The 20,660-nt window shown below is 51.2% G+C and overlaps 8 protein-coding genes across 8 annotated transcripts; 5 read left to right on the top strand and 3 right to left on the bottom strand.

The window, feature by feature from the left end:
• Positions 1–246: 246 nt before the first annotated feature.
• Positions 247–1,450, top strand: N7515_006637 (uncharacterized protein; the record flags this gene model as incomplete). The annotated part of the gene is made up of 3 exons (XM_056667381.1): positions 247–710; positions 795–1,077; positions 1,130–1,450. 3 exons carry the CDS (start codon positions 247–249, stop codon positions 1,448–1,450), a joined length of 1,068 nt encoding a protein of 355 aa, XP_056520977.1.
• A 276-nt stretch (positions 1,451–1,726) lies between these two features.
• Positions 1,727–5,476, bottom strand: N7515_006636 (putative spindle-pole body protein (Pcp1); the record flags this gene model as incomplete). The annotated part of the gene is made up of 3 exons (XM_056667380.1): positions 1,727–1,967; positions 2,025–4,843; positions 4,910–5,476. 3 exons carry the CDS (start codon positions 5,474–5,476, stop codon positions 1,727–1,729), a joined length of 3,627 nt encoding a protein of 1,208 aa, XP_056520976.1.
• Positions 5,477–5,751: 275 nt separating this feature from the next.
• Positions 5,752–7,709, top strand: N7515_006635 (putative regulatory factor Sgt1; the record flags this gene model as incomplete). Its single annotated transcript, XM_056667379.1, has 3 exons — positions 5,752–6,010; positions 6,082–6,281; positions 6,360–7,709. The coding sequence occupies 3 exons, from the start codon at positions 5,752–5,754 to the stop codon at positions 7,707–7,709; spliced, it is 1,809 nt and encodes a 602-aa protein (XP_056520975.1).
• Positions 7,710–11,480: 3,771 nt separating this feature from the next.
• Positions 11,481–12,826, top strand: N7515_006634 (folliculin domain-containing protein; the record flags this gene model as incomplete). The annotated part of the gene is made up of 2 exons (XM_056667378.1): positions 11,481–11,492; positions 11,546–12,826. 2 exons carry the CDS (start codon positions 11,481–11,483, stop codon positions 12,824–12,826), a joined length of 1,293 nt encoding a protein of 430 aa, XP_056520974.1.
• A 759-nt stretch (positions 12,827–13,585) lies between these two features.
• N7515_006633 (CSN8/PSMD8/EIF3K family protein) lies at positions 13,586–14,588 on the top strand (the record flags this gene model as incomplete). The annotated part of the gene is made up of 2 exons (XM_056667377.1): positions 13,586–13,752; positions 14,018–14,588. The coding sequence occupies 2 exons, from the start codon at positions 13,586–13,588 to the stop codon at positions 14,586–14,588; spliced, it is 738 nt and encodes a 245-aa protein (XP_056520973.1).
• A 624-nt stretch (positions 14,589–15,212) lies between these two features.
• Positions 15,213–16,525, bottom strand: N7515_006632 (small subunit rRNA maturation protein TSR4; the record flags this gene model as incomplete). Its single annotated transcript, XM_056667376.1, has 2 exons — positions 15,213–16,340; positions 16,406–16,525. 2 exons carry the CDS (start codon positions 16,523–16,525, stop codon positions 15,213–15,215), a joined length of 1,248 nt encoding a protein of 415 aa, XP_056520972.1.
• A 318-nt stretch (positions 16,526–16,843) lies between these two features.
• N7515_006631 (putative prenylcysteine lyase) lies at positions 16,844–18,534 on the top strand (the record flags this gene model as incomplete). The annotated part of the gene is made up of 2 exons (XM_056667375.1): positions 16,844–16,985; positions 17,036–18,534. The coding sequence occupies 2 exons, from the start codon at positions 16,844–16,846 to the stop codon at positions 18,532–18,534; spliced, it is 1,641 nt and encodes a 546-aa protein (XP_056520971.1).
• A 232-nt stretch (positions 18,535–18,766) lies between these two features.
• Positions 18,767–20,588, bottom strand: gua1 (GMP synthase (glutamine-hydrolyzing); the record flags this gene model as incomplete). The annotated part of the gene is made up of 4 exons (XM_056667374.1): positions 18,767–19,335; positions 19,394–19,873; positions 19,940–20,427; positions 20,515–20,588. The coding sequence occupies 4 exons, from the start codon at positions 20,586–20,588 to the stop codon at positions 18,767–18,769; spliced, it is 1,611 nt and encodes a 536-aa protein (XP_056520970.1).
• Between the last annotated feature and the right edge of the window lie 72 nt (positions 20,589–20,660).

Here is a 20,660-nt window from a genome sequence, read left to right as displayed (position 1 = left end):
ATCTTATTCTTTCTGCCCTTGAAAAAGGCATCCAGCCACCGACACTGCCCAGGGGATTTTCGAACAGGAGCGAGTGAGCGACAGGAGTCACAGGACTGCGTACACAGGTGACAGTACACTACCCTCTTCATCCAAACATTCCCCAGATTTGGTCCAGCCCTCCACGTCTCTCCATCTCCACACCTCTCAGTCCCTCAGTCTCTCCATCATTTTATCGACCAATCTCGTCGCGTTTCCACGTCCATCATGACTGCAAGACCTGTCAATCCGCCTGCGCTGCAGGACCATGATGCCCTGAGAAAAAAGTTTGAAGAAAAGGCCGACTCCATCTTGAATGGGTTAGAATCGAAAAGCCAGGTCTCTTATGACTGTGATGCACTCCGTGAACTTGGCGTTCTTCTCCAACATATCAATGTTACAGATGACCAACAGTCCTTCGACTTTAAACCTTTATCTGAGGAAGAATACAGCACCTACAAGATCGACAGCAGTCACAGCACCGGGATTCCTAAACATATACGCCCTCACTATGACGATTTCGACGCGCTCTTCCATTGGCGTTCGTCATGGCCACTATCAGACACCGCACTTACGTATGAGAAGGCGTTTCAAATTGCCAGATATATCAGCATCCTCAAAGACTACTCTGAGAAAGATGATGCCGATAATACCTTTTCGATAGAGCAAAACTCGAACTGGCATCAGATCATGTGAGTTCGGTCCTCCTCTTTTTTTCTATTACTTATAACCTATTGAGAAATTGACCAGTTGATTAATGAGGTCTATTTATCTAGGGCTGAGGATTCCTTTAATGATGGACCACAAGGAATGCTCTGTGGTTTACGTATTGGGCATTCGAAACCTCTCGATCTTCCAAAATGGAGAGCCTTAAGTTGGCGACAATGGCAAGAGGACCCTGAGAGCCCAGACACAATCCGCCCGCATGTTATGCTTATGACATGCACCGGAGCGGTGGCCGAGTCTGATAACCTTCTCCATGGCGAGATTGGGCCGATTGTTAATGCAATCCAGTGCCGTCTCTTCCAGGACGAGTTTAAGCAGACTTCGACTTTTCCGGTATAGAGCTAGTGATCCCCATAAGTTAGCGCTAACCTTATACCACTATTAGGTTCTTGTTATCTCGTTGTTTGGTCCGAGACAGGGGCGCATTCTCTCTGCCCGATTCAACATTGACGGTACTTTGGTTGTTCGAGCGTCAGATATCTTCGATTTCAAGGAGAAGAACCAAGAGGGGTTTGACCTCTTCATGCGATACTACTACTCCGAACCCCAAGATGCAGCCGAATTTAAACTATTGCTCCTGCTGAAAACTTGGACTTCTCCATTGTCCACCGATATTCAAGGTTATAATGATACATACTGCTTTGCAATGCAACGCGAATTACACTGTGCCCTAGGTTGTGCCCTAGGCATGGCTAATGGGAATTAGGGCCCAATCAACGTCCATCGCTGGCAAATATGATAGTCCTTAAGTTATCAGATTCCTCGTCAGAAAGACTATGCACACATGATCCGAATAGACTAGCCAACAAGCCCTGAAACGCCCGAAGAATGAATGATAGGAGACACAGAAAGACAGAACAAGGCGACAATAAGAAAAAAAAAAACCAAGATACTTGCAACACATGTCGGGGGAATCTCTCATGACAGAAGGTCGACGCTGGAAGAACAGACAAAATCACGAATAACACACCAAAACACAAAGCTACTGCCCAAGCAAGCTCTTATTCGAGCTATCACGACGTTTAAGCATTTCCGTCTTAGCCCGCTTCAACCCCTCGCCCAATTTCCTCGTCCGCTTCCAATCGCTGCTCATTTTCTGCATCCGCACTGCAGCCCTCACGAGGGATATGGCGGATCTCAACTTATGGCGTGGTGTGCGGACAGGGGTGCGGTCACGGGCTTGTACGCCCATTTCGTTAATTATGCGGAGGTCGGCATCGTTGCTGTATTTCTGTTAGCTATGCTGTGTAAAGAGTAAAGGAAATTGGGCGAGGACGTACCATGCGACTCGGACGCGTTCACCGAGTTCCATCAAGCCCTTGCTCCAAGCAAGATCTCGGCGGAACTTCTCCTCGCGCTGCAGACGGGCACGAAGCCAGATGATTTCCTTGCCTAGACCTCGGATCTCTTTGTCGTGCTTGGTTTTGTTGGTTGACTTGGAAAGAGAGTTCTTCTCTAAGATCTCGTCGTGGCGTCTTTGCAGTAGGTCGATGTTTTTGGTTGCTGCTTCGGCTTCGCGCTTGTAAGCGTCTCGTTCTTCGCGAATGCGGCGCATATGGGTCTTCAATTCGTTCAGGCGTCCTTCCCGTTCGGAAAGTTTCAGGGCTAATGATTCAGCCTCGAGAGTTGAGGATCTAAGCAGCTCATGGAAGTCCTTCTGGTCCTCTTCTTTCATCGCGGCTCGTTCCAGCTCTCGGTTCTTTGTGTTGACTTTTTGAAGGGATCGGTGTGCGTCGGCTACTTGTTTCCGTAGACTGCGCAGCTCTTCATGAAGCTTGTTCGATGGAGAATTCTGTAGGGAGTGTGACTCGTATTTGTTCATCATAGCATCATGAAGATCCTTCTCCAATTCCTCAACTCGTGACTTGTAGGTCTGCGCAGAAGACTTCTGCTTGTGCTCACGCTGGAGGAGAATTTTTTCGCGTTTCCTGGCCTCCTCCAGGCTCTGTCGAAGTAAGGAAAGATCTCCGTGTCCAGATTGTTCGTTCTCCACCAATGGCTGCTGTTCAAGAACGGCTTCTAGTTCTTGAACGCGACGCTCTAGCCGCTGGACTTTGGTCTTGGCCGAAGTCAGTTCCCGATCTCGGTTACTCGACCCAGCAAGCAATTTGTCCTGAAGGCGTTCGATCTCAGCAGAAAGACGACCTTCCTCTGCCGCAGATCGTTCACTTTCAGAGATAAGCTGTTCCTCGAGGGTCGCTTTGGTGCCTCGCAACACTTTGAGTTCGGTTTCAAGCCGTGTGACCGTCTTGCGTAATTCGAGTTTGTCGCGGTCGAACCGGGTGGTGTCGTCTGCACCCTGGAACCGCTCGAGCTGAGCCTGGAGATCATCGCGTTCGGCCTCAGTCTCTTGCAGCGAAGTTCGCAGGTCATAAAGCTCGACATGAGCGTTTGCCAGCTTATCACGGAGTGCGTTTCTGTCGGCGATCAGTTCCTCCAAGTTCTTGTTAATGTCCGAGGCGCCATTCTGTCGACGTTTGGCAAGTTCTTGCTCCTCTGCCAGACTCTCCTGCAAAACAGTAACCTCGTCTTCTAGAGCCCGCACCTTCTCTGCAAGTGCTTGCTCTTCGCGTCGAGATGCCCGAGCATCCTGCTTTGCCGCAAGTAGCTCGTCCATTTTTCCATCAAGGTTGCGCCTTGTCTTGTCGAGGTCATCTTTGAGATCTTGAATCTGGCGATTCAGCATAGATGTTTCTTGTGTGTGGCGCTTTTTTTCGCTGTCGAGAGCCTCTTGTAATCTGGACTCCTTTCCAGAATAACTTTGACCGGCTTCTTGAAGGGTGTCGATGGTGCGCTTCAATTCTGCCACCTGTCCTTCTGCCCAGGCTTTCTCCGATTGTAGAGCCCGCACGCTGCTTTCCCACCGGCTTTGGTCGAGTGCGAAACGCCCCTCCTTCTCCTCGATCTCATTCTGTTGGTTCTCTATCTCCTCCTGCAACCGTTCAACCTCCGCCTTGTGCTGCCAGCGGAGGTTGTGTCCTTCGTCTTGGGCGTGAGAAGTAGCGACTTGAACCGCTTTTTGTAGTTCGCGGATTCTGGATTGTGCCCGGTCGAGGTCGGTCTGCAGCCCTCCCGATTCATCAGTTAGCGCGCGGTGGCGAGTTTGTAGAAGCTCCTTCTCATCCGTTACGCGCTGGACATCACCTAATGCCTCCTGCAGCTGAGTAGAAGTGCGCTTGAGGTCCTGCCGAGCCTCATCAAGATCGCGTCTAGCTTTATCAAGGTCCTTAACCAGATGCTGGGCGTTGTCTTCCAGGCCATGTTGCATGGTTGAATATCGCTCCTCTAGGCGAGTTGCAAGAGTTGTCTTGGTCTCCAATTCCTTCCTCAGATGATTGTTTTCTTGTTGTAGGTCGCGCAGCTCCTCTTCGAGCTTTCCAGTTCTTTCCTCCATTTGCCGACTGAGTCCTTTGGTGGTGAAAGATTTGTTTGACATTTCATCTTGCAACTCCCTCAAGTCCTCCTCAGCACGATCTTTCTCCGTAATGGCCTGCCTTTCAGCTTTCTCGGATTCTCTGATGTCAGATTTTGCCTGGTCAAGGCTATCCTGAAGCTCTCGCATCTGCTCCCTGGCACGGTCCAGCTCAAGCTGGAGTTCTGAAGCCGCTCCAGCCTCCTCGGTATTGCGCCGCAGTTGCTCGAGCTCTTCGTCACGTTCCTCTAGGAGACGATCCTTCTCGCGTACACTTGCTTCGAGATCCGCGATATCGTCATGAAGCTTCTCGGTCTCTTGCGATTGGTTGTCTTTGACATGCCTCAGCTCATCACGGGCTTCTCGAAGTTGTTCATCACGCGATTCAAGCTCTTCGCGCATCATGTCCATTTCGCGCTGTACCGTCTGATCCGCTTGCTCCCTCCATGCCTTCTCCTTCATTTCTACCAGCTGTAGCCGGTAGTCTTCAAGGTCCTTCTCTGCCTGCTGAAGGCTCTTTTTGTACCGGGAGATATCGCGTTGCATAATCACTCGCAGAGCCTTGAGCTCTCGGTTCTCATTGAGTGCTTCGTTGTTGTATTCTGGGCCAGCCTTTTGCAGCTGCTCTTCCATGAAGTGAATCCTCAGCTTCAGATTGAAATTGTCTTTGCTCAGCTGATCGATGGCCTGTGAAGATTTGTGTTAGCCGCAAAAACTGTGTAGCACCGCCTAATATGTGGAATAGCATCATACCATGGCCTGGTCCTTGAGCGACAAATTGTTGCGCCCGTCGCCCAGGACTCCTCCATCACGCCCTGCATATCTGGGCAATGGCGTACTTTGTGCACTGCTGCTCGCGGCATGTGGTACGGGAGTAGCCTCTTCCATAGTCCGATCTTCCTCGTATATATCGGACATGTCGATTGTAGGCAAACCGGGTGTGTGGGCATTGCTGCGGGAGGCCTCTCGCCGATATCCGGGTGTTTTTGGACCATCTGTTCCCCGGGTCGTAGACATATTTCTTAACAGGTTGCTCTTTGTCGCACTCTTCATTAGCGGGGTGAACTCTCCTTTCCCAGGAGCTGTAGTTGGAAGGTTTCGTAACGCGCTTCTCGTTGACTTCGAAGCGGCGGCGCGCGGCGTGACGCGTCTGTCAAACCCTTTAATTACATCGTTGTCCTTGGACGGTGTCTGAAATGAATTCTCCAGTGAATCGAGAGCAGACAAGTGGTGTCGCCCCGCGCTGCGAAACCCGGTTGTGAGGTAAGTCGCGTTGCCGTCGTATTCGGTGCGCGGTGTGTCGATGTAGGGGAAGGCCATTGTTGTATAGGGAGGGGTGGGCCAAGACCATTTAACGCGCAACCATCACCATCAATTTTGGGCAGGAGCGAAGTTTGGACTAGAAGTTCACGCCTGACAATGATAGACGTGTTTTGGGAGAGTTATGCCCGGCCGCCTTTGGTTTAGCGTCAGCACCTCTGTTGATTTCTAGCCTAATTGGGCCTAGCGTGATCACGGGATATGAATTTCGCCGCCTTTTTTTCTATCAGAAGAATGCATGAGGTCATGGCCTTTAACAAGTTCAAAGATCCGCCATGACTTCAGAGGAGGATCTCGCGTGGTTTCAATCAACCTTTCGTCCTATCCCAAAACCAGAGCTTCCGGACGACGCGGTCGAATACTCAATTTATCATATTTCGCCCTCCCCCGCCCCCACCGTTATCGATGAGGCTGCCGAGACCCGAGCGCGATTGTTGGAGGTGCAGCGTACAGCAGCTGACTTGACCAAAGATCTGCTCAAGGACTATATCTGGCAGCGTGAGGCTTTTCGATTGGAAATCAAGAAAGAAGATGGTATGGAACTCTACAATCTAAGTAAAATGATTATACGAAGCGCAATCAATGCTGACCGCCGCGGGGTTTAGGAATCACCTGTTTACAGGGTCGCACCAACTTTGGCGACTCTATCGAAGATGAATGGGTCATTGTGTACATTCTCCGCGAATTGACCAAGCGTCATAAAGACATATGGGTCAAAGTAATGGACGGTGATGGCGAGTTTCTTCTCATCGAGGCTTCGGGAACGATACCAGCATGGATTGAACCAGATGTCGCAGACAATAGGGTAAGTGGTGCCTGGCCTTTCCAATGTGCATCACGGGGACTGAGGTTCGTGTGCTAATCAACAATATCAACCGAACAGGTGTGGATTCACCAAGGAGATCTCCGAATAATCAAGCCGAAGCGGGAGACGCAAGGACAGGTCACTGAGAAATTATCGCTTCCAGAGGCACGAACGATTCTCCGAGACGAGCCCGGTCGCCTTCTTCACTCAACAATAATCCAAGAAGAGGCCTTCTTCCGTCTGCGCAAATACCCTCAACAGATCAGCGAGAATCTGCACTCCGCCATCATCACAATCCCCCGGAAGGCTGCGTTCCTCCTACATCAAAAGCCAGCATATGTCTCACCTGCTGTAGAGGCGTTCTACGTTCGCGACCCAATCGCCTTGCGTCCTTTACGATCGAAAGATGCCTCCAACCTCGTTTTTAAGCCAGATGACTTGGTAGACGTCAGCGTGCGGTTCACGCGTGTCGGCTTTGCGCAGCTCAAAAGCCAGGAATTCCCTGTACCGAATACGTGGCTGGGAAAGCTGCCCTCAACCGACGATCGAACAGCGTACGACCGCGCGGAAACTGGAATGAAACTTGCGTGTGGGTTGGAGATGCTGCTCTACGACCCCCAGAATCAAGACAAGGCCGCAGTCAGGGAAATGAAACTCCTGCTGGAGGATGTGGAGACAGGAGATGAAATTCTTCCCACTGACCAAGATATTCAAGAGACCTGGGATAAGCCAGATGATGATCAAAAATGGCTTGATATCAACTTTGAAGATCTGGAGACAGAGCTCAAAGGAAAAGGCGAAGGGAAAAAAGCAGCAGCTGGTGATTTTGGTGACGCTGGTGCACAAGAAAATCTCCAACGGATCGTTGCCCGCTTCGAAGAGTTCCTAAATGATAATTCGGCGGGCTTCGATGGTGCCGATTTCGTCGATGACTTTAACTCCGATTCTGATGTCGACGAGGATGACGATGACGATGAGGAAGTCGACAGCGATGGCGAAGATAAAGATGCATCATTCAACGAGGACGAATTTGCAAGAATGATGGAAGAGATGATGGGAATGCCATCTTCATCTGATTCCATTCGTAAACGCGTGCAGGAGTTGGACTCAGATGGCGAAGATGATACGGAGGAGATCAAGGAGCTTTCCCGCCGGATGGAGGCGGAGTTACAAGGGACGGGAGTGCTAGATCTTAACGGGCGCCAGCATAAAATGTCTACCGGCAAAGCAGGTACATCCAAAGGGAAGGCTGCCCAGACGACCAACGAAGATGATGAAGACGATGAAGATTACGAGGATGACAACATCAATATCAACCTGGCAAAGAATCTACTGGAGAGTCTTCAGAGCCAAGCCGGTGCTTCTGGTCCGGCGGGGAATATGCTGGCAATGATGAACATGCGCATGCCGAAAGCCGATCGCCCTTGAAGAAAACGATACACCCATGGTACTCGAGATATGGGTATCAGCGAGTACGGAGATTAGGCAAGGACTTATTAGAGCAAGATAAACCTCTGAACAAGCAAGGGATTTTGAACCACTCCTGTGGTATTGACCGGCGAATTGTCTCCTGCTGAACGAACCGCCACATTGATAAAAAGCAGGGCGTTGTCTCTGTGTCTGCTGCTCCGTATGGTCCTGTGATGTCCCTGCACACTGGGATAACAGGGCTGAAAATGCATCTTGAAGAGACATGGTGGTCATCATTGGAACCTACGCTGCTGGTACCATCTCTCTGATGGTCAACCCATCCTATGTCCATGCTAATAGGAGCTCCCTTTGGGCGATCGCTTCCGCCACCACTGCGGCTGATGGCGCTTAGTAGCCTCCTTCCAAAACATCATACCCCTCCAATTAAGTATCTGGATTATCAGCTACATCCCACGCCCGGCGGGAAACATATTTGAAAGCTGATATAGAACTTTGATTTGCTGCTATTCTAGTAAACCAGAAATTTACTAAAAGATAACGGCCCCATAGGTAGGTAATGGTTGAACAGACTTGCCATATGCCATATCGTGGAGTAATGGTCTATTACCGGCATCTAAATGGCTGCCTAGATGCACGACAACCAGAAAATATTGTACCGACTCACCGAGGACATCCAACAAGCTAAGCCACGTCGTTTTACCTAGCCGCAGTGGCAATTGCCCCGAGAGAGGCGTGTTACCATAGATAGAGGAATGTAGCGGTCTGGACCCTGTGGCTTGAAAATGTATGATATCAACATGCAAGTAGGACGGATGTAGTAATGCTAAATGATGCAGCTGTACGGGCAGTAGTCAGTACTTTGTATCTAGGATCTGGATCGCTGATCATCAATCTGGTACTTTGGCCATTCGATCAAAGCGCGGGATTTCCACGTGGGTAGATCCTCGAAGCTTTAATGTAGCCGGTGGTCTCGACTCTCGACTCTCGACATACTTCGTGCAACAATGTACACACTAAACAATGTACATGTTCCCAGAACATTTGACCCTGCCCTGCTCCACGCTAGGTCTGACCGCCACTTAGACCGCTTACTACAGTGGTTGATCTGAACTCGCACGCCCTATCACAGTAAACGGATTGAATTCCCTGGTTTCTGCCAGGCAATATTAAATGTGGATCCTAGGCCGAAGTACGGAGAGGTCAAAAACTCTTGGGACGACTGAACCATGGTACTACGTACGTCTGAAGAACCGGGCGGGTTTCGGTACCTTTGCAGAACTACCGCCTTCTATCTGCGTAACTACTCCGTAGAGGTCTAGGTACAAAGGCTTGGTCCAATCCAGTACATCTGGGTGCCACTACATATTCCATGGCCATCACCGGTGTACCTAATAAAGAATCGGGTGTTACTGTGTATATCCGTATCCGTATATCCAATTACCGATCCACTTCCTTCTAATCAAATAGGGTGTTGATTTCTGCACAACACTTCACGAAACCACCTTCCCAATCCAATGCCGTGACAACGGGAGACCAGATTTCATTGTGCTCAGTGGATACAATGAAAGTCAATTCTATGGGGTTTATTAATAAGGTGGGCGCAAATGGAACAATTCCCCTGTGGAACATCTTGAGAATAGTGGGGAGAGGAATGAAGAATGGGAAATCGGCGATCGATTAAAGCCCGAACCGTTTAAAGTCCGGGAAAAAAGAAAAAAAAGGGGATCCGCTTCATGTCTTGGCCGGTCCGGTCGCCTTTGGGCCTATTCTGCTGATAATTAGCCTTTTTGCTTCTGCTTCACGATCGTTAAATCCCTCAATATTGATTATTGCGTACATAATATTCTCGGCACGATGACCGAGGAAGAGGTAGATATTCCATTGCATGTAACTAGTTGTAGGATATTGTCGATGGCAGGGCTATCATGCTTGGTGTCCCATTAGATGGCATTGTGGATGGAAGAACGCTGTGCCATCTGTGTCTAAGTTCTCGGTAAGCCTTAGAATTATGCAAGGATCTGGGATCAGGATCAATGCCGGAGCAAGGCCCGGGCTTTACCGGGGTTCTACCGTTGGGCAAGAATTGGGTATATTTCATTTAGAGAACCTGTAACTATCCCTGGTCCGGAGTAGGATCGGACATGTCTTCGTTACCAACGGGTGAAAGGATCCAGATTTTAATGGATCCAAGGGAGAATCTTCTCCCGAGGAACGGGGAGCTGTCGAAGATCAAGTGGAGTGGAACACGAGGCCCGAGTACGATGTACGATGCGTGCATACTCCGTACATGATGCGTATGCAGTATATGTATCTCCGTAGTCATCAACCATTCACGATGGAATACTATGTGAAGTCCATCATGGGATCTAGTATGTGTAGTTGTGTATGATCGCTCGACTGCGGCTTGTCAGATTTACCCATAAAGTTTAGAATGAAGAATCCCTGTCTAACTCTGGCCGACGCTAACTACCCCCGGTGCCCACTATCTAACGTGACTGCTTCGTGTGCCACTCAGAATGAATCATGATCAGTCTTAGACACAAACAGCCTGAAGTGAGCACGGGAATAGCCGAACGCCTCACGACAACCGTAGATCGTTTGTACACATCCAATGTGATGATGTTCACCGTATAAAGCATCCGTCGTGTTTCAACAAATCGGAAGCGGAGGGATTTCCCTTCCTTTTCGCCTCCTTGCCGTGCCCCTAACACGGAGCTATCTCCAGATTACCCCAAGGAAAACCGGATGGCGGGACTGGACTCTGGAGACGGCTGTCGACTGATCTGATACATGCTGATTTTCGAGTGACATTAAAGACGGGAAGAGGCAAAAAAGAAAATATTGTGTACTCCGTACTATGAAAGGGAAACAAGAAAAAGCAATGTGTCCGCTACTGGAAGAGGGACATGGCTCATAAGCAGGCCAGCTGATAGATCATATTTATGTATGCGAAGTCTGCATTTCAAGATGAGAGAAGCTTCAATATTGTACCTTTGTAACTAGTAACTACAACAAGTTCAACTGGTCTACGGAGTAAAGAGTAAAGACTAAAACAATGGAGCCACAGGTTGCAGCCACCCCCCACTTAAAACACCAAGGGCAGATGTGAACGGCTCTTCGGGTCGACGCTAGAGGAAAGTGGGAATGGCCAGGCCGATTCTAGAATACTTTTCACATGCAGCATTCCAGGAGACGGAGACTGAAAGGAATGTGATCGGAAGAGGATCCGGAAGGGTGTGTAACTCGGGTCACAAAGTAGGTAGATATAGAGGCGGTGTCGTGAGATTAGAACAGTAACTACATAGAGAATAGAATAAATATACGGAGTAGGAAGGAGGGAGTATGTTAATGAAAAGTCCCGAGAAAGTGTGGAAAGTGTGGGTTAAAGAATATCGGTGGAGAAGTTCTTTTCTTCCATCGTCCTTCCATTTACGAACGTCCCGGTCTCTCCGAACTAAGAGCCCCCAGAGCCCCCTCTCTCTCCCCAAATCCCCACAGGTAAAAAGAAGAACTGCCCCCTTCTATTATTGCTTGTTCTCTCACTTTGACATCTCCACTCTCTCCTCATCTCCTTCTTCTTAATATTCTCTTAACCCATCCCCCTTTCCTCTATTTCTGCTTTATTCTTTTTTTCCCCCCTTTTATCCTTTCCCCGGGAACCTGGTCCTGTGTGGATCCGCGCATACCGGTTTTTTCGTCATCATCCAGTCACAGCATGCCTTGCGACAATGGACTGAGGATGCCGGTTATCGCTTGATCAGATCCACCATGGATTTCATTGTGAGTAGACTCTGATCCATCCACTCAAATTATTCAAACTGACGCGCTCAAAGCTCTCCTTGACGCACTTCTGTGAAGTGCATGGTCCAACCTCTATCATCTGCTCGCAGGTTCTACCTTTCTCATGCCCGCAATGCCATTCCGAATCCGATCACTCTCCACAGGGTACCCCTGCTTCCCACGAATCTCGCTTTGATCATGAGCGATCTCAGAAATCCACCGAGTCGAATCCGCCCCGAATCGAAGATCATCCATTCTTCCTCAAAGGACACTCGGCCTCACCCGAAGACAAGTCCAATCGAAATGGTGCAAATGGCGACACATGCGCCAGCTGCACCTTGTCTTTGCCGGAAAATGTGAGCAAACAGTTGCCACAGGGTGCGCCTGGGAGCCGCGATGCGAAAGGGAATTCCACCAGCCCCGTACTCCGCTCGCGTGAGCTCGTCTACACCTGCCGCAATAACCAGGCGGAATTTGATGACGAAGCCGATTATCACACTCATGCCTCTCCTCCCGACTCGCTCCGCTCTGCGTCAGTCGCCTCGGACTCTTCTTGTCACACACACGTTCACACCTATCTCTCCCAGCGTGGGCCGCCAAACCCCGCTGACTATGCGCTTCTCCGACGCTCATCTATTCGCACCTTGAGCTGCGAGCTGTTGCCCCGGGGACTTTCCTCCGGTCCCATTTGCTTCGGCGATGGAGTCGCTGGCTACACCGTTGCTTACATTTTCCGTCTCCCCGATCCCATGGCCCGCGGCAAGCGACGCAGTTATGCATTGGTCGCATTGGCCGGTCGAGACGCCGGAAGAGCCTTCCGTGCATGCCCCATCATCTGGCGCGCATTCGGTCGCATCGCAAGCGGCATTATTACCGCCGCGGAACGATTCCAGGAGGATGAAAAGACTCGTGACGAGCAGAACAACCCGGGAACACAGCCTGGCCCCCAGCACCGTCCTGTTTCATCCTTCCTCACCGGCCGCGGTATGGACCCGGCAGGCAGGCGCGCAGCCGGCCAAATTCGCGCCCGTAACTTGGCCGAAATCGTTGGCAACGAGTACATCTTCACCGAAATACATGCTCATTTTGTCGCACTCCTGCAGCAGCTGGGCTCAATGTTTGGTGGTATCCCTCTCAACGAGGAACCCTACGTCTGCAGCACCGTCGGTGACGAAGAGACCGCCGCTCCCTCTCAGCCAGTTATGGTCTCCAAGGCACGACAGCCACAGGAAGATCAGAAGTACGACGGCAACGACATTGACATGTCGAACCTTGAAATCTCTACGGGACCCAAGGCGATTCCTATTGCGCCTCGCCGGCCCGTCATGGCATGAAATTTACTTTTTCACCATTTGCATGAACCTCTACCGAGATACCCGCCTGCTTTGTTTTTGTTTTACAGGCACCTTTCAACCTTGACCTTGTATTATCCTCTTTCTTCTCCATGCTTTCAAAGGGCCAGGGCGTTACGACAGCTTTTCACGACACGATGCTCATTTTGCATAATGCCTCGGCTTTTCTTTTTTTTTTCCTTTCAATATGGGTATGGGCATAGACAATGGCGTCTAACAGATACGGAAGGAGTTTTTTGTTTACCAGCCCTGATTCCATCCTTCTTACCTTTCGGTGGTATGCCTTTCTTCTTTTCTTGACTACCTCTTTTGATCTTCACGGATTTCGACGTTCAATCGTGTCTGTTAGCGAGTTCCAAATCTGGGACCGGTGCTGGTTAGGTTATGATTGTGATCTCAAGACCGTGAGGCATCCAAGAGACATGTAATTTTATGAATCATTCGATCAGGAACCAATTCACCAGCTACTTCACGAAAAAATCGAGTTTTCACGTAGCGTATCATTTACTATCTATCTACCATCAGTGACAATAACCGCAGTAATCGTACCAAGCGTCCAACAATGGAAGCAGGTAGATGTCAAAGTTGCATCCTATTCACAGTAGTCCGGAAGAACTTCGGGTAAACTCACCCGCTCGGGTTAATCCGGCCACCGGGCCACAATCAAAAATCCCACCAAAAAGAACATCCCGCAGAGACAAAGACCCGCATCACCTCCCACCTACCTCTAGCAATATCAAAATGGTCGCCTTCGACAAGTGTGAGACCCGGCCGGCCCATATTGAGGCTATCCTCAATGGCCTCGACCGGTACAACCCCGAGACCACCACCGTGTTCCAGGACTATGTGACCATGCAGTGCGAGGACCGAACATTCGACTGCTACGCCAACTTGGCCCTGCTGAAGCTGTGAGTTCGACCCTTTTTCTCCTTGGAAGAATTGCATTGCGAAAATCTCATTTGAGAGGCTCTTCTATGATGAGTATCTTTAAAGCGTTTCCTATTACCTGACACCCCAAATAACTTGGGAATGTTGAGAAACCCTATGAAGAATACTGAATTTGAAGAGTTAATGCCATGGCTTTCATCCCAAGATCATTGGCATGTTCTGCGTTTTCAAGACGTCCTGAATACCTTGAAGCCAAGCTAACAATAACCCTTCCGCCGAATCCAGCTTCCAATTCAACCCCCACCTCCTCCAGCCCGACACCGTGACCAACATCCTGGCCAAGGCCCTGACCGTCTTCCCCTCACCCGCCTTCTCCCTCTGCCTCGCCCTCCTCCCAACAAGCACCCAGCCCTTCCCCACCACCACCGAGGCCCAAGCCGCCTCGCAGACCTCCGACTTCGTCGAGGCCGTCCAGAAACTCACCCGCCTCTCCACCCTCCTCGAGTCCGCGCAGTACGCCCAGTTCTGGTCCACCCTGAACTCAGATGACCTGTACGCCGACCTGACTGCCGACGTCGCCGGCTTCGAAGAGCTCGTCCGCATCCGCATCGCCGTCGAGGTCGGTAAGACCTTCCGCTCCATCACCGCCGAGAACCTCGAGTCCTGGCTCGACATCCGCAGCCGCGAGGCCCTTGAGAAGTTCGTCATCGACGTCTGCGGCTGGAAGGTTGACGGTGCTATCATCCGTGTGCCTACCAACAAGGAGAACGAGGCCCGCTCTGAGGTTAAGAGCGAGCACGTCGGTATTGAGCAGTTCGGCCGTGTCATTCGCCGTGGCTTCGAATTGCCCGCATAAGTGGGATACTGGGGAGGCTTCTGTTTTGACTTTTCGCATCGATCGAATGTTTCAACTTCTTCGTATTCCAACTTCACATTGAAACCAAAAATGGGTGCGAGGGAAGAAAGGGCTTTTGATTCCCATTCCATGACATGAGTATCATGAATCCAACCCCGACGAACCGACGATAGATTTCGCATGAGAAGGGGCTCGGAGATGAGTCGGGACCTGGCGCATCTGGGCGTTTTATTTTCTATTTCTATTTCTCTTGTCTGTATTGGATTCCCTTTTTTTCACTTCTCCTGCTTTATTTGCACTGGATGATATGAGGAAGAGAGAGATGTCATGTCCATACCATCACATAACTTGGGCATCCTTGGATCGCCGGCTTTGCTGCCAAACTAAAAATCTTACAGAGACTGTTTCAGATAAGTTGTTGATCGAGAGAGTATGCATATATCTGTGCATGTTATAGTTGTAGTGCCCGCGGGATGGATATATCACTTGGAAATTTCGTGCATGAATAAGGTAGGTACATGTATATAAATCTGGGTAGATCAAGTAACAACTCTATTTTGCAGAAACTATATACTAGGCAGGCAATGCCTTGTCTAATGCAATTCAGGCATTCTCATAGAACGCCTACTTCGTCTCCTCCCACTGCACACCAGCCCACTCCTCCCTCCACCCCGTAACCCCCAACTCCGCAGGGGCACAATCCCTCCCACAAACCCCCATAATAATAGTCCCCCACTCCATGCCCGCATCATCCTTTCCAAGCCCAACCCCAGGCCGCCCCTCCTCAAGCATCGTAATAGCATGCGGCACAAGCTGCAACTCAAACACCCGCTGACTCCCACAATACTCACAAGCCGGGATACTACCAGCCGGAAGCGTAGTAATCTTTCCACCAGAGATATTCTTCCCCAGCAATCTAGCACCGACCGCATCACCGGTCGAGTACAGAAGCGGCGAACCACGGAACTCATACCGCAGTACCTGCTCCGGGTTATGTTCGAGACGCATGGAGAATTTCATGAAATCCCGATCGAGTTCCGACTCGAACGTATCTTTCAGCTCGGCGCCAGCAGCGGTGCCGTCTTCATCCATTGGCTCGATCTGTACGTTTGCAGGGACTTCGGGCGTCGACGGTCGAGAGAGCGTCTCGTATTCGGCGTCTAGGTAGAAGTTCTTGTACGGTGGCGGGAAGGCAGATTGCGCGGGCCAGGGTGTGGCCGTGGCCGATTCGGGGGTTGCCTTTGTTGGCGCTGACGGGGGCGGCGAGGAGATACGCACTTTTTCCGCGAAGGTGGATGCCAGCGCGGCTGTGGATGTGATCTTCTCGGCTGGCGCGCCTGCCGGCACGGGCGTTGCGAAGGGATTTGTTCCCGTTGTCGGAGCTGAGGATGTTGAGAAGGGGTTTGGGTTTGAGGAGACGGTGCTGGTCAGGTTGGTGGAGCCGAATAGGCTTGCGCCGAGGTCCTGCTTTGGTTGGGCTGGTTTCGGCGGTTCCTCTTGCTTCGGTTCTTCTTGTTCTTGCGGCTTTCCGCTGCCGAGTGAGATCTTGCGTGTTGCGCGGTAGGCTCTAATGCTGCCTGGTTTGCGGTTGCAGGGTTTGCGCGGGCAGCCGAAGATGTAGAGGCGGCGTTCGTCGGTTGGGAAGTGGTCTGGGAGGTCGCCGTGCAGTTCGAGGAGGAGGAGCATGGGGCTGTTGCAGACTTTGCAATTGGCGAAGTCGCCGGGGGCTGGGGCGTTATCGTCGAGCCATTTCTGGATTGTGGGTGTTAGTTGCGGGGGGTTAGGTATGGTGGTTGCGTTTGTAGTGGTGGACATACCGGCCAGCCTCCAAGATGGCTGATTGTGTCCTCGATTACTTCCTCGGCGGCATAGCCTAGAAGCACGCCGGTGTCGGTGAGGTCGTCATCGACACTGGAGTCACTGTCGTAGGGATCCATGGTGGCGCAATTATTGGGTATTGAGTAAATTGGGCGTACATCAAATCTGTGAAGAGCCCCTCGTTCAAAAAAATGCCGATAAGCGATATGGAAACGCGCTAGCCTTGACAAGTCTAGCGTAGTATATCTTACAGTGTGATAACAGTATCGTTACCGATATCATTGTCATCATTCCATCTCCGCCCATCTCCGTTGACAACCAGCCTCCATTCATCCATGGATGTCTGAATTTATCGGATCTACACTGACCTATACATAAAGAGCTTATTGGGACCTCCTACTCTATCGACAGTTAATTCTGCCAGTCCTGCCACTACCATGCGGGCGTTTATGCCTCATCATATCCCTCTCTTCCTATACTCCATCCTAGCAACCCTACTCGTTTCCTTTGGCAATGCAGCAGAACAAGAGCTTCTAAAAGAACCCCTAAGCGCAGCTCCCAAGCGCGTGGCAATCATTGGTGGGCATCAATTCAGACATATTCCCACTCTCCTCTGATATTCCCAATAGGAGCCGGAGCCGGCGGCTCATTTGCCGCGTATCAACTGCGCAAGCTCGCAGATGAAGCCAATACCCCCGTAGACATAACAGTCTACGAGCGGGAGTCATATGTCGGCGGTCGCTCAACGACAGTCGATGTATTTGATGACCCGGCATACCCGATTGAACTGGGCGCTTCCATCTTCGTCCAGGTCAACTACAACCTAGTCAACGCTACCCGCGACCTCGGGTTGACAGTGAATAGCGCTGATCATGCGCGGCCCAAAGAGTCATCGGAAAGTATCGGGATCTGGGATGGACACCAGTTCGTCTTCTCGATGAAGAACTCGTATAACTGGTGGAATATCGGCCGGCTCTTCTGGCGGTACGGACTGGCGCCGCTGCGTACGCAGAATCTGATGAAGAGCGTGGTCGGGAAGTTCTTGCGGCTTTATGAAGAGCCTTTGTTCCCTTTTAGGTCGCTTTCGGAGGCTGCTGTCGCGGCAGACTTGATCAATGCTACTGCGTCTGCTGGCGACGTTTTCCTCCAGGCTAACAGCATTGACTCGCTGTTTGCGAGGGAGATCATTCAAGCAAGCACCCGGGTGAATTACGGACAGAATCTGCAGCTGATTCACGGCTTGGAATCAGTTGTCTGTATGGCGACCGATGGAGCGGTTTCTGTCGAGGGCGGCAACTGGCGTATCTTCGATGGCGCAATTAGGGCCTCGGGTGCGAACATCAAAGTGAATACTACTGTCAGTGAGATCAAACGCAACGATGATGGGACTGTGCGGGTCTCCACAAAGCCAAACATCGCTTCCAACCTGGAGGATGAGGTTTTCGACGACGTTGTCATTGCTGGTCCATTGCAGTACTCTGGTATCTCTGTCTCTCCTCCCTTGGAGCACACCCCAGACGAGATCCCATACGTTAATTTGCACGTTACGCTCTTTGCATCTCGACACCGCATTTCACCACGATACTTTGGTCTAAAGGACCAAGACGCTCGCGCGCCTGAAACTATTCTGACCACTCTGCCTGAGGGTCTCGACTTGGGTTCAAACCCGGCCGGCGTTGGGCCCAGCGACTTCTGGAGTATCAGTACTCTCCGAACAGTGGATCATCCTTCGGTAGAACCGGAAGGTGAGATTCAGCAGCATTATGTTTATAAGATCTTCTCGCCAGAGCGCCCCACGGCTGAATTCATTGCTCGGATCATGGGACTGGATAGTGAGTCTGTGGGGAGCAATACAACGATTGCAGACCTCTCCAAAGGCGATATTAGCTGGTTCCATGAGAAGCTGTGGAATCCATACCCTCTACTGTATCCGCGTGTGACCTTTGAGGATACCCTTCTGGCCCCGAATGTGTGGTACACGAGTGGCATTGAGAGTTTCATCTCGACAATGGAGACTAGTGCGCTGATGGGCCGGAACGTGGCAACCCTCATGTTCAACTCGTGGCACAAGCCAACAGATCAGATACACAGCGAGACATCACACGGGGAAACCGAAAGAGAGCTCTGAACTACCCTTTTGTCCTGCATAGGAAGTCTCACTTCTGATATCGCCTTGCAGCTGGTTTGGCTTCATATTCTTATACGAACAGTTGCTTATAAACATGAAAACATGAACTTGATTCCTATCTATGCAAATGGATTCGTAACCTGCATCCCATCATTCTAGCTAAACCTGTATTGACAGCGCAAACTTTTCTAATTATAAACCTCATACGACCAATCCCAAACCAAGACATCATCTACTCCATCTCAATGGTACCAGGAGGCTTGCTCGTGAAGTCATATGCAACACGGCAAACACCCTCGACCTCGTTGACAATACGAGTAGCAACCTTAGACAAGAAGTCATAGGCGAAGGGGTAAGGGGTAGCAGTCATGAAGTCCTTGGTAGAGATAGCGCGGAGGAGGATGATGTTAGCGTACACACGCTTATCGCCCATGACGCCGACGGCACGCGAGGGGTCCAGAGCGGCGTAAGCCTGACCGATATCGTCGTAGAGACCGGCTTCACGGATCATGCTGATGAAGATGTTATCGGCCTTGCGGGCCATATCGACCTTCTCCTTGGTGACCTCACCGAGGACACGAATGGCGAGACCGGGGCCAGGGAAGGGGTGACGGCCAACCAGTTCCTCGGAGATCTTGAGCTGGCGGCCCAACTCGCGGACCTCGTCCTTGAAGAGCTCGCGCAGAGGCTCGATAAGCTTCAGGCCGTGGCCGGCCATGAGACGCTCGGCGATTCCGCCGACGTTGTGGTGGGTCTTGATGGTCTGTGATGGACCCTTGAATGAGATGCTCTCGATAACATCTGGGGATGACTGTTAGCTTGTGTGATATTCATGTTGATGAAAGGAAGGGGTATTTACCAGGGTAGAGAGTGCCCTGCAAGAACCACTCGACCTTGCCGTTGCTCTTGGCCTCGATCTTGCGGGCCTCCTCCTCAAACACATCGATGAACTTGCCACCGATGAACTTGCGCTTCTTCTCCGGGTCGTGCTCGCCCTTCAGGCCAGCCAGGAACTCCTCGCTGGCATCAACAACGGTAAGGTTGATACCCAGCTGCTCCTGCAGGACTTCCTTAACGAGTTCGCACTCGTTCAGACGCATGCAGCCGTTATCGACCAGAACGGCGTGGAAACGGTCACCGATAGCCTCCGTCATGAGCTTGGCAGCAACGGTAGAGTCGACACCACCGCTGACGGCACCGAGAACCTGGCCGGTGGGTCCAACCAGGCTGCGGATACGGATAATCTCCTGGCCAATGAATTCAGACATGGACCAGCTCTGCTGCGCACCGCAAATGCCGACAGCAAAGTTCTTAAGAAGCTGGCCACCCTGGGGAGTGTCTATGAGCCCCGTCAGTACTAAGAACCAAGAAGACAATGCCACTCAAAACAAGCAAAAAGACTTACGAGTAACCTCCGGGTGGAACTGGATGCCGTACACCGGGTCGGACTTGTGAGCAATAGCGGCGTATTCGGAGTTCTTGGTCTCGCCGATAGTGTGGAATCCCTCGGGCAAGTTGCAGAGCTTATCACCGTGGGACATCCACACGGTCATGGCATCCTCGAGACCCTCGAACAGCTTGTCGACGTGACCACCGAAGCGAGTGGCCTTGAGATCAGCGTGGCCGTATTCGCGAGCGGTACCGGCGACAACGTTGTCGGCGTGGAGACGGTGGGCGATCTCCTGGAGACCGTAGCAGATTCCGAGAATGGGGACGCCCAATTCGAAGAAGGCGGGGTCGATGTGGGGGGCTCCCTCCTCGTAGACGGAGTAGGGACCGCCGGACAGGATGATACCTTTGGGCTTCCAGGTCAGATCGGCGAGCTTCTGGGTGCAAGGGAGCATCTCGGAGTAGACATTGATCTCTCGTAGACGGCGGGTGATGAGGTGGGTGCTGTAGGGAGGATTTCGTTAGACTCGACGAATCGATGCAAGAATGTGACCATAGACATAAGTCTGATCACTGCGAGGGAAGCCATACTATTGCGATCCATTGTCGAGCACCAGAATGGTGTCGAAGTGGTTGTGAGGAATCACGTTGGAGGGCTCAGACATGGTTGCGTTGAGTCACACAATGCTCTTGGTGGGAAAAGTTGGGATTGAGTCGAAAACAACCACAGGTCTACT

The sequence above is a fragment of the Penicillium bovifimosum genome (assembly GCF_028826915.1).
Source record: "Penicillium bovifimosum strain IBT 22155 chromosome Unknown utg000005l_segment0_segment0, whole genome shotgun sequence".
In the NCBI taxonomy this organism is placed as follows: Eukaryota; Fungi; Ascomycota; class Eurotiomycetes; order Eurotiales; family Aspergillaceae; genus Penicillium; species Penicillium bovifimosum.
Note: the sequence above shows the minus strand (reverse complement) of the source record. Positions and strands in the feature narration are given on the sequence as shown.